Source organism: Strix aluco, chromosome 25 (assembly GCF_031877795.1).
Source record: "Strix aluco isolate bStrAlu1 chromosome 25, bStrAlu1.hap1, whole genome shotgun sequence".
Lineage (NCBI taxonomy): Eukaryota > Metazoa > Chordata > Aves > Strigiformes > Strigidae > Strix > Strix aluco.
In genome coordinates, this window is record NC_133955.1 from 7,890,184 (window position 1) to 7,902,947 (window position 12,764).

Consider the following 12,764-nt stretch of genomic DNA (forward strand, 5'->3'; position numbering starts at 1 on the left):
TGAATCTGCTGTCTGTGGAGTGCTTCCTCAGTATTACCTGGCAACACTGGTCATTTGTCCCACTTACGGCTCTGGGAAGCTGCTATGCCATCTTTAACAGGGCCTGGAAACAGGCTGGACTGCCAAATTAGGACTCGGGGTTATTACATGTGTTTGAATGCTGAGGGAAATAATGGCTGTTTAAAAAGCAAATGGCCCATATAATAAGTACTAGTTGTTACTCTGCTAGCCATGGCTCCATCTGGCTATTGTAATAGGCAGGCAGTGGAGTTATAGCAGTGTTAGAAGAGTTAGTTTCTGCAGATCATCTTTCTGTCTTTTTAACCTTTTTTTCTTAAGAAACAAAATATGCACATTTGAACTTCCTTCCCCTCAAATCTTTACATTAAACAGCTTTTGAGCCAAGCTTAAATATTCTGTCATTTTTGCTTTGGGGGAGATGTTGTAGAGCTGCGTATGGAAATTAGTGTAGAACTCATTATATTCCTATATAATTTGATAGAACCTCTTACAGTCAGACCTTGATCTTATTTTGGGCCTCTTCATTACTTTCCAGAGATGAAAGATTCCCCTCCCCTGCTCTGTGGCTCTCCTTTTAATCCTACCTTACCCTTGGCACCATTAAAGCAACAGAACATCATTTCAAATGCACTATATCGTTTAATCTTCTCCAACACTGAAGAACATGATGTTCGATCTATTTATAGAACAATGCACAGAATATGGAGTTTAATGGATCTCGGCTTCTCTCCTACTCGTAGATATCCTGGCTGATTAAACACAGAACTTTGAAAAAAGTGTCGTAATATACAAAACTTGCAGAGAGAAATGCAGGACGGTCAGGAAGCCCTTGGAGCACTGAGACTGGTCCACTCCTATTGCAAACTTCCTTTTGTATGTTTTCATCTTGAACTTAACAAGCTCTGGCTTCAACTTAGTGAAGCTCTTACTCCTACTGGGCATTTATTTTAGAGCTTCATTCTTCTATTTAGAAAATTTCTTCTGATTTCCAGCCTGCATGTATTTGTTGCCAGTTTTACTCAGTTGTCATTGTATTGACATTTTCTTTTTACATAGACCATTCCCTTTCTGGTGTTTGTTGCATTCCACAGGAAAGAATAGAATAAACTTCACTTTTTGTAGAGTTTGACAATTCTCACTTCATTCCTTTGCTTGACATTTAAGTAGTAAGCTTTTTTGGAGGCCATTTCATATTTTTACCCTCTGTAGATGCCCTGATTATTTCTAATACCTTTTTTAGTTATCCATTTATCTATCCACCCAGTAAGGGTGACAGTCAGACCTTGATCTCTGTAAGAACTGACCTTATGGACAGTTTTTCCTTGGTTGAAATATGTTATATGCAGCTACTGCATCTTGGCTGAAATTCAAAGCTTCCTTGGTGCTGAAGTTCCCACGCTGCTGGTCCAGCTGACTGACAAAGCTAGTTCTCTTCACTTCTTAGGTTTGCCTCTTGAAATAGTAATAAAAGAAAATCCTACATACACTTTTTTTGTATTCTTAATGCTGTAACAGATTTTAGAGGTTAGTCCAAATCGCTCCAGGGATGCATGGTCAAAGCGGTGCCATACCAGTTGTAGTGGGAATATGCTATAGTTCGAGTTACAAGTGAGGTATTATGAGGTGTAAACCAGTGTCTCAAATTTTGTCTAGAAACGTATTACTTAATAAACATCTCAAGAGAAGAGCCTCATGTTTTTCTGCATCATAGGTAGAGAGGTTGCTGTTCTCCATTATTCTGAAATAAGGTTCTGTGTTTCACTGAAAGCAAAGTGTGATGAGCATCTGTCTGCCTGTGATTTATCTGTCTGTCTGTGTTTCCAGATCTCACTTTTGTAACTTCTTTCACACGGCTCACACCCCTAATTAATAGCTATAAAGTATTCGGGGGATGGAGAAATTACAGAATTTGATCTAGTGTCATATGCCAACTTACTAGACTGATGTATGAACACTAATTAATGGTGTGGAGGCCTGTGGTTAGCTACAGAAAATGAAGGTAATTGCTTCATACAGTGCTGCTCACACCTTCCCCAGGAAGATGGTGAAAGCATGGCGGGGATGGGGACGACAGCCACAAAATTTTTGTAGGAAACTCAAGAAGAAATCAAATTTGTAAAACTCATTTTCTCCCATGGAATGAAGCCCAAGAGGAAGAGGTGGTGGGGGGGCTGTTGTCCTGCCTCATTGGCTGCTCACTGGCAGAGTATGTGTCATCTCTGACAATCAGGTACCCAGAGGAGCGGGTACCCGCTGGCAGTGAGGGGAGTGAAGGGGGTTAAGTGTGAGTGTGGGCAACGCTGCTGCTCCAGGCAGGGCCGGGCTGGGAGCTGGGCTCCATCCCACTTCTCTGTGCTACGTGCTTTCAGCGTTCATTGAGAGAAGTGTGACTTGCTGGCAAATGAAAATTGCTCAGAAGTCAGATGACAATAAAGCGGCTGTGCAGTGCAATTGGCTTTCTTCCTGAAGCTGCTCCTGGGGTTTCTGGGGACAAATCTCTTGCATTAGACTTCTGGGGAAAAAAAATCTGTCACGAACCCTATCTGATAAGTGAAGACTCTTAGAAGAACGTGTGTCTCGGTTCATGTCCTCACACTGACAGCCGCAACACGCTGGCTGCGTGCCTTGGTCTGGCAGATGCGGAGGGAGAAGCCTCCCTGGTGCACTGTCCTGGGCGCCGGAGCCACTGGCGTGTCAGCAGAGTCCTCACGGCCACGCGCGGCCCTGGCCCCGCTCTGCCCGTCCCAGCATCGCTGCCCCTTCCTGCCAGAACGGCCCTGAACTGTCCCAACTCCATCGCTAACGGAGCTGATGCTTTGTGTGTGGACAGAAATGCCCTGGCACCTGGATACGGGAGCTCGTGGAAAATGTGTAGAATTGCTCTTTTTTTATTGTATTTGTTTGGAGTTAATGCTGAGTTCAGTCTAAATGGCTGCGCTTACGTGGAGAAGGGGTGGCTGGAGTTCCCGTCAGGCAGCGGTCTGCAGGCGAACGGGGAGTTCTGCTGTACTGGGACAAAGGAGAAATGAGGAGTTGTTTCTTATAGAGCTCTTTGTCTGGTGGATTGAACTGCTTTTTCTTCCAGCACGGTGCTCACAGGCAGACTGTGATTTCCCTATGTAGATTTTTTTTGAAAATTATCTGGTTTATGCACGTTCTTGATTCCCTTGCCTGCTTGTGACCTGTCCTCTGCCAGCGTTTGCTCTTGCTCTGCTTGGTACCCGTGACTGGTCAGGAAGGCACATGCTGTTGTTTCTGCTGCCTTGTTTGGTGAGTCAGCAAGAATTGCTAGTGCAAAGGCTCAGATAGAGAAATTTAAAATCCTTGGTATGAATAGTATTGCCATAAGGTGGTTTCACTTCATGACCTTGTACGTGCATGTGAACTAACTCTGCAAGAATCCACTGAACCAGGAAAGGAAGTGGATTTATCCCAGTTTTATGTGTGACAAAACCCGAGTCACAGAGAGGGAAGTATGGAAGGGCAATGCTGCTGCAGCAGCATCAGAGTTTGTCAGAACAGTGAGACTGGCTGGAGTGGGGAGACAAAAGAGCACGGCAGGCTCCCGCTGGTGCCTGGAGCGGGCCTGCCTCGTGCTGGTTTAGAGCCTGATGTGATGCTGAAGTTACCAGCAGTTACTGTTTAATGGGATTTTCATGACCTTCAAACAACAAAGGCTTGTTCTGAGTCAGACTTTGCAGACCACTGCTGCTGGGTGGAGTGGGAGGAATGGAGTCATGAGATTCTAGGACTTCTCAGGTTGGGCTGTGTAAGACATCTGGTAGTGCGTAAGCAGGGAAGTTCTGCAGTGGCCCTCGAGAGACGTGCTGGTAGACTGCAGAGTGTTCCCATCTACCTGACATACGGGATTAGAACACTGAGACCTGTACTGCCATTCCAGCACCACGTGTGTCAGCGACAGTGGTGTTCTTCATCTGCTTATCACTGTCATGGTACAAATTAGTAACCACGGTAAGCATTACTACCATTTACACCCACTTCTAGTTATGTCTTTTCCTGACCCAGTGGATATATCCATATCCATTAATCTAGACATAACCACATATTGCAGTTGGTGCAGGGGTGTTTGAGCTGTATTCGTTATGTAGCCTGGGAACTGCATGGGAGCTAAACTGCACCCAGCCCACTTGATTCTGCGTCACTTAGAGAGGTAAAATAACTAGTTAATAAAGGTAACGGCAAAGACTCTGATCACTAGAACTCAGTTCCAAAGTAGGATAGGGCTTCCCAAAGCTTTCTGGCTGAATGTTTTGCATGCAGGTCTCCTTGACAAGGCAACTTCAGCTGGCATTTATTTAGACATCTGGGATGCAGTGGGCAACATCAGCCACTACAAATCCTACCGACTGTGCTACATAATGAGCCATCTGGAGAGGCTGCCACACACAACCTGGACTTCCAACAGGTGGGGAAAGGGGGCACCCTCCTGCTGAGATGACCGAGGAGAGACCCTGAGAATGGATTACTCAGGTTCTTACGCATTGCAGGCTGTTGTCTGGGTATGACTGAGACATGACGTGAAAGGGCCTCAAGGCATGAAACAAATGTAGAGTGGCTTCTGGATATGTGTGGAAATTATTTCATCTGGGCATTGGGCCACTACTGACAACAGGCTCAATATTTAGATGTATGATCTTGCTTTGGAGGCTGAACATAGAAGCTCTAGCTCACTGGTTTCAATCCTTCCTTTCAGAGAAGTCTACTTGTCTTAAGCAATTTGGGACCTGGGGAATTTGAACTAGCTGAACTGATGGAAAATGCCAGTTTGCTTTCCTGGACGATATGAAAGAAAAGAGGAAGGATTCCTGGTTGGTTGGTTTGTTTGTTTGTTTTTTCCCCCCTGAACTGTGTGAGGGGATGTGACAAACACCAAACAGGAAACAGAGGAGGAAGAGAAAGAGGTACTTATCCCAGCAAAAATTAAATCTCTTTTTTAAAAAATAAAAAATAATTAAAACTTTTTCCCTTGTCAAAAACTGTTAAATATCAACAAAAACATATTCCACACAGATTCATTGTGGTTGAAAAAAACATGTTTTTTAAATGTCAGCCAGCTCCAGTTTTAACCTTATTGTTTCTCTCTCTCCTTAAGTTCCCAACCCCATCCCCTGCTGGGAACTGAGTCATGTTCTGTCGCTGAGCTCTCCTTAGACAGCTCACAGCTTTGCTCAAGTCGCTTTTTCTGGCTGCCCTGTTCCATGTTCTGAAGTTCACTAACCCACCTCCAAAATTTAGGGTGTCAGCTGAAAAACAGAACATTTCAACGCTGACTCCCCTGCTCTGTAGCAAATCAATTATTATAATGGCCTCATTATTGACAGGTGTGTGGGCAGTCTTTCTCATGGGTACAATGATGACATAAATGTAGTATTAAGCATTCTCTTCATCACCATCTTCCCTCTTGATCAGCTCTAACTGCAGCCCTGTTTTCTGTGCCTCTGGGAGTGATGGCTGGGACTGGAACAGGCTGTTTCTAACGTGTCTCTCATGGAACAATCAGAAAGATGTTTGTGTCCTTACTCTTCCTTTTGGCTTAAGCCCCTTTTAAGCATCTCCATAGTTACCTCTTCATCAGTCTGCAGAGTCATAGCTGCCTGTGTGCAACCATCTCATGAGTAGCTCTTACTGTCAGGAATAACCTTCCTCCATCTACTTCCTCTCGTTGACTTCCATCTGAAAAGATACAGCTTCTTCCTTGCCCCTTCATTCCTTTCTTCTGCTGGATATTGCCTCTGGGATTGAATGCTTTAACTCATCCACCAGGCAATTTGTCCACTTCTCTGCTTCACCTAATTTATACCATCTACTCCTTGATAGCCTGCGTTACAGTTTGCAGTTTTATATTACAGTTTTATGTGAGAGTGGCTCTGCAAAATGATTCTGTCCTGGGTAGTCCTTTCCTTGCCTAAATCTGGTGTTTGGTTCTTTCCAGGAAACTTAGAGCCTAGAGGATGAAATGCAAAGACTATTTCAAGGATTTTGCAGTACATTGCTTGTTCTCATAGAGTCAAAGGCCACCAGATAATAAATGAAAAGAATTGAACAGACTAAGGAGCTGCAGTCCTAGAAAGCATATTTACTGCAGACCTGAAACCAAGCACTGCGATTACTGAAGTTTTCGTAGACTCACAGGATGGTTTGGGTTGGAGGGGCCTTAAAGCCCATCCAGTCCCACCCCCTGCCCCAGGCAGGGACACCTTCCACTAGCCCAGGTTGCCCAAAGCCCCGTCCAACCTGGCCTTGAACCCTTCCAGGGAGGGGGCAGCCACAGCTTCTCTGGGCAACCTGTGCCAGGGCCTCACCACCCTCACAGGGGAGAATTTCTGCCTTAGATTTCATCTAAATCTCCCCTCTGTCAGTTTAAACCCGTTACCCCTTGTCCTATCCCTACACCCCTGATAACGAGTCCCTCCCCCCTTTCCTGTAGCCCCTTTCAGCCCTGGGGGCCACTCTAAGGTCTCCCCGGAGCCTTCTCTTCTCCAGCTGAACCCCTCCAACTCTCTCAGCCTGTCCTCACAGGGGGGTGCTCCAGCCCCCTGATCATCTTTATATTTGTAATGACAGTTTCAGTTTAGCTCCTGTGAAATACACCGCTAAACCCATGCTAATCCCTCGGAGATCATTAGCCATTTCAGTATCTTGGCTCATTTAGCAAATTTAACCATTAAATGATAAATGCACTTTAAACAGGTTTGTTTCCACAGCATCTCAGCATTTACATTTTTCCCTCCTCTGTTGTGCAAATGTGAGGAGACATACTTCATTGGATAAGAGGCCCTTTTCTGAACATTTGTTTTCCCCCAAACTGAAAAGATCTAGAACAACTCACTTGGCTAAATTTTAGCCCTAAGGGGGCCGGTCTAGAGACCAGTTTGCTTTAGGCTGTTATTGTTATTTCCAAACATTTCAGCTGCTGCTACTTCTATGAGCCTTCTGAGGCTGTGCAAAACTGCTTTAAATATGCTTTTGAGGATTTAGTGTCTTCATCTGCATCTGTGTTCACGTGTACAGGGAGTTGGGGCCACCAACCACATAGGCTTAACCTGTAATGCTCGATTGCCCTTGTTACTGTACTTTTTCTGTCTTACCATTTTTTTCTTACTGAAAAGCTGCTAGTGCACGTTGATATTTGTCAGTCACTGGCCCACCTAAGCAAACTCGCATTTCTGAGAGCTCCTGTGCACTTTGTTGCCAGCTCCTGTTTCCCAGGGAGAGGGACATTGGAGCTGATGGGGTTGTACCACTGTAACTAGTTGGACTGTATTGGAGCAGGTTGGGGAGATATCGAAAGCATCTCTAGTTGTCTTTTCTGAAGCATCATTCCAGGAACAAAAGAACCCAACACAACAAACTAACTTTACTGCACTTAGCACAATCTTTCCAGCTGAGGGACCTGAGTTGGTTATTTTAAAGCTGGACAAAGACAAGAGTCATTGGACCTGGGAAATTAAGGACCAACAAAGGCCCCCATAACACTTTGAAACCAGTATTTTCAGTAAGAGGTCTAGAGTTTTCTTCTTTCTTCCTTTTTTTGTCACTGTTTGTGTGAAGACAGGACCTTTGATTTTAGTATTCATTCTCCATTTAAAGACATGGGATTAAATTTGCCTGTCAGCAGCTAGAGTTTACTCAAGAAGGATCATTCTTGCAGGATTTTTGACCAGTCTGTGAGTCCAGAGGTCTACAACATTCCTGTAAACCTTGGGAGAGCAATCTGCGCTTCTGGGATCTCTGCTGCACTAAGCTCGGAGGCTGTATCTGTTCCTCTCACTACTGTATTATCTGGCAATCTTTCAGCCGTGCACTTCTCTGCTGCCCTGCTCCGGTGGGAATAATGCTGGGGCTTGGAGCTGTATTCACTCAGTCTCTAACTTCGAAACAATGAACTGTTTTACTTTTTCTACTGCTGCTAAAGGAGCAGCGTTTCAGTAGCTGTTAGTAGCTGCCTCTGCTTTCCCTTTCTAGAAGTGGGAGGTGTAGTCCTCAAACCAGCACCAGATACTTGTCTCCTTCTTCACATTGCATCCATGCTGCAAACTGAACACAGCGAGTCAGGGACTCCAGCGTTATCTGAATTACAAAGTCATTCTATTGTCAAGCCTTTTAAGTGTCAAATTCTCTTTTAAAACCAAAGGCTGTGACATTCACTAAGGAACAGCATGGTTTCAAAGTCAGGAAGGTCTATTCTTAGCACATCAGTCAAAAGGAAAAACAAAAAGTCTTTGGGAAAAAGAAAATAAATTTACCAAAATGAACCTTGTCAGAAATGATCAATTCATCTTCCATTCAGATTGACCTGGTCCTTGCTGCATGCCAGAGGACAAAATTTGATGACACAGCACAATAAATTAAGATTGCCAGATCTCCTTGTAATTAATTCTCTTGCAGTGCAGGTTTGGCAAAGAATAATTTATCTTCAAGGTGATTAAATCGCTGGTAGTTTGGTTTTGGGTTTTCTTCCTTTTTAAGGAACGTTTCTCCTCCGTTAGTTGAAGAATAGCTGCTGATGAGTAACAGCCACCTCCCAGTATTTTATTCATGCTATTTAAATACCTCTTCCTGCTAGACCAGTGCCTCCTCAACAGTTAAGAGACAAAGTTAAGCCTGAGCACATCATAAGCCAGAGGGGCGTCGAGGCTGTGCTCTGTTTTCCTGTTTTCTGGAGTGTAGCCCTTCCGAAACCCCCACTGCACTGGAGAGCCCAGGTTTACTCACACCTCAGCCTTCAAATCTGTGAATGTCACATCCAGACAATTTGACTTTATTACTTCTCGTTGGAAAACTCAGTCTGAGTTCATTAAAAGATAAATAAATATGGTCTATAGCCTAATCTTGAAGCCTATTTGTAAATTATAATAGTTATGATTCCTGACCTAAGTAAAACTTCTTCTAAAGTATTTATACTAATACATACTCTACAAATTATTTATTCTTCAATTAAAAGAGAAAAATAATTTATTTAGCACACTAGAAATTTAGGAAGGATGTCTGTGTTATTTCTTCAAAGCTGTATCCTCTAAACTCTGCACATGAGGAGCTGCTGCTGATGGGCTCTTCACACTCCGGGACTGAGAGAGCGCAAAGAGCTTTTTCCAGCCTTCTGGAAAAAGCCATGCAAATATCGTTGTGTCTTTAATTAGATGGGGACAGATTTTTAACTATTACTAAAACTTTCCTATTCCTGAAGAAGGGATTTAATTTGCTGGAGGATGATGCTGGAACAAGTATGCTGTGAGAGCAGATTCTTAACGTCCCTGTGTACGTCCCGGCCATCTCCAGAGAGACCATCATTGATGTGCTTCTGTCTCTGTCGTTCTCTTTAGTATTCACGCAGTGATGATCATGTGAAAATTACTCACACTTCTGACTTGAGAAAACTTTCTTAGCCCAGAAATTCATCCAATATCAAGGGAATTAGAAATTCAAATGGGGGAAGTTATACACTATGTGTGTCAATACAGCAAACCTTATAAAAGCTGCAATCAATCATATCAGCCTCAAAGGTACGTTTCATTGTCACCAAGTGGATCACAGCCCAACAAATAAGGGAAAAGATGAATCAGAACAAAAAACTTCAGGATGCTGACTGGAGAGGACAACCTCATCCAACAGCAGACCTGGAGTTGGTTCTGGACCTTCATGGTGTTGTGATCCACGGTTATGCACAGATCCAGGTTGTTTATTTGTCTTGCCCAGTTATTTGCTGCTTAGGCCAGACTGTAACACAGGTTCTGTCTCTCGCTGTGCTTATGTGCCAGTTCAGTAGAACAAGTGCTTTCTCTCAAAGTCTTTAATTATTTAAATGAGCTATTTCACACTGTCCCCCCCACAAACCTCTACGTGAGTGCTCCAGTCCTTCCTGTGCGTTGACACCTGGCACGTTCCTGTTGCGAGTTAAATCCGGATACCTTATGCCTGGGTGCAGCCTCACATTAGGCAACCCGTGCTGCAAATCATTTAAACTCATTAAATGAATGTAATGATCCGTACTGGTTTCCCACTGTCCGGCTGCTGACTGAACAGTGTGCAGTACAGGGTGGACTTCCATTATGATATCTTTAGGTCTTTTTATCTATCTTATGTTGTATGACTAATCAGCTAAACAACTCTCCCTCAAAAACACCTCCCCAGATTATTGCAGTTTGAGGTTTCACATGTACAGTGCCAAACCTAATGCAGGTATGTGTAAAAGCCAGCAGTGACTTATGGAGACTGCAGCTCATTCCTGCCTGATTCTCTCTCTCTCTCTCTGCTACTCTCCTTATGTGTTTTGACTGCCAAATTTTGTGGTTTTGTAGGTCTTGAATCTCAGCTCTCTGCTGTCAGCTCTCTGAGATGGAAGGAGTAGGCACGGCCCAGATGCTTGCCTGAAGCAGAAATAGCACATCTTTCTACTACTGTTCTCCATCAGGTCCCCTGAGTCTTGAATTTCTGGCAGACAGCGTTCCATAGGGAGAACAAACCCCAGACCTTTACCTTGTTGTAAAAACCTGATTCTGGTTGTTATTTACCAGACTGAAACAGAGATATAATAAATCTGTTACACTTAGTAAATCAGTAAGCTTATACTGGTAAAAACTGTTCAGGTTTTAGAATATTCAGTAATCCCCTCACGTTTTCAGGGGCTTTTGTGTATTCCCAGTGTTTTGTCTATGTTGCAGTCTCCAGCTTTGAGGGGCTATGTGTACTGATAAGGGTGTGTTTCTGGATGGGTGTTTTCAAAACTCCAGAGAGACAACAGGAACCAAGTAGCTGGAAAGATAAACAGCTCCTGTTAACGATTTAAGGGTTTATGAGTATATGTATATATTAATTTCAGACTGGGATGTCGCAAAGGTGAGCAATTAAAGCCCTGTTGCTTCTGATCTTTTAAGATATGCCAGTGCGCTTGTGTCTCTATGGGTACGGGTGGTTGTACCGTGTGTGGAGGTGAGCCTGCACGGGCGTAGGTAGGTGGGTGCAGGCTGAGATCTGGCACCTGTCGAGCTTTCGGAGGAGGTGGCCGCGCGGGACGGCTTACCTTCTGCGCTCTCCGCTTGTCGGCTCGCTGGTTCTGGTGGTAAATGCGGCTGAAGTTGGACACAATGACTGGAACCGGCAGAGCAATGACCAGCACCCCGCTCAGGGAGCAAATGGAGCCAAATATCTTCCCAGCAATTGTCTTGGGCACCATGTCACCATAACTAGAGGGAGGGGAAAAAAAAAAACAAAACAAAGGGAAGCCCCTCCTTCAGACAAGTGCAACGGCACCAAAAGCCTTTTCAGGTTCCCTGAGTGTGCAGCAAAGTGAGTGTCCAGGTTAGACACTAAAGCTTAGACATCCACCACGCAAACAACAATTCATGTGGTGCTGTCATCCTGGAGATGACAAGTGACACCACGCTTTGGCAATGAATTAAGCTAAACCAAAGAATGGCACTTTTGTTGCAGAATAGATGTGCCAGTTTGGGGAACTGCTGCGTACGTTAAATTCACATCCTTGCTCATTTAGTACCTACCTCTCCATGTAGATGAGCTCTAACAAACTGTACGCCTGCTTGTGAGCAGGTTCATATATTTTCATTCTCTTGTATCCAGGTGCAAATAAGGACTGATTTACACATTCGTTTCAAAACCCAGCAGTTTCCTTGCCATCTGTACAGTCAGAAATTTGGGGTTTGTTCAAAGTCTGGGTTCAGTAAAGGGTGAATCTTGGGAATATGAGACCAGCTGAAAAATACTCAGGCAAACCTCTGCACTGGGTTTAACCCAGCAATCTTCATTAACAATTGTAATTTGTATGTTAAATAATACCAGCAGAATCTGAGATGGAGTAATCCATTTTGCACAGATGGAGGAGGATGCTGGTTTAGGTTCTGTGGATTCCACACAGAGAAATCACTACTCTGTTGAGCGCTTATTCGCTGTTTCTGTTTTTACTTTGTATATTGCAAAAGCTTTCTGCGGCGGTTTTATGCTTAACCTTTAATACTGACCTTGTGTAAAGAGAACCAGCGTGCTGTGCCGTGTGGCTACTCACCGGGGCCGTAAGAAGGAGCATGGCTGTAATTCCCTCATGGAACATACGGCACTGAAACTGCGCTGCCTCACTGAAGGCCACGTTGTAGTGAAGGTGGGGGGGGATTTTGGATTCTGATTTACAGTTTGGCCTGGCACAATCCCCACATTTCATCCTAGGTGATTGGGCCTCTTAATTGTAACCCACTGCACCATCACTCACGGTTCCCCCATCTCACAGCCCAACTTCTGATACCCAGCGGGCACCAGATGTTGGCAGTGCTAACGCTGTGCCCTGCCCTCAGCAGATGGAGTGTAACCTCCGGTGGAGGCTCTTCCTCCCCTGCAGTTTGCCCTCTGGAAGTGACTTCAAAGATTTCTTCTGCAAATGGTTGACAGGCAAATAAAAACCCCTCTAGAAAGCTGGGTGTGGATTGCAGAGTGTTCCGATCGTGTAACAAAAAGCTCATTTGTAGCTAATGCCCCTGGAGTATGATAGGAACAAGATTAGCACAGCCACTGACTGAATTTACAGGCCTTGTTTCAGTGAGCCATTTATTACATGCTTACATGCATATGTATATTAATATCAATATTTATTGAAGTAATTTTCATCTGGAGGAAAGGGAAAAGCAAGCAGCAAATAACAACAGATTTTAAAAAAAAAAAATCTCTGTTACTGAATAACTGTGTACAAACCAGTTGGAGTACAGGAATTCCCAAAG

At 44.2% G+C, this 12,764-nt stretch overlaps 1 protein-coding gene across 3 annotated transcripts in view; it reads right to left on the reverse strand.

The window, feature by feature from the left end:
* KCND3 (potassium voltage-gated channel subfamily D member 3) overlaps positions 1-12,764 on the reverse strand; it is a 129,170-nt gene that overhangs the window by 24,307 nt on the left and 92,099 nt on the right. For all 3 annotated transcript variants that reach the window (XM_074850569.1, XM_074850567.1, XM_074850568.1), the window contains exon 3: positions 11,063-11,225. In XM_074850569.1, coding sequence (XP_074706670.1) covers positions 11,063-11,225 — 163 coding nt within the window. The remainder of the gene's footprint in view (positions 1-11,062; positions 11,226-12,764) is intronic.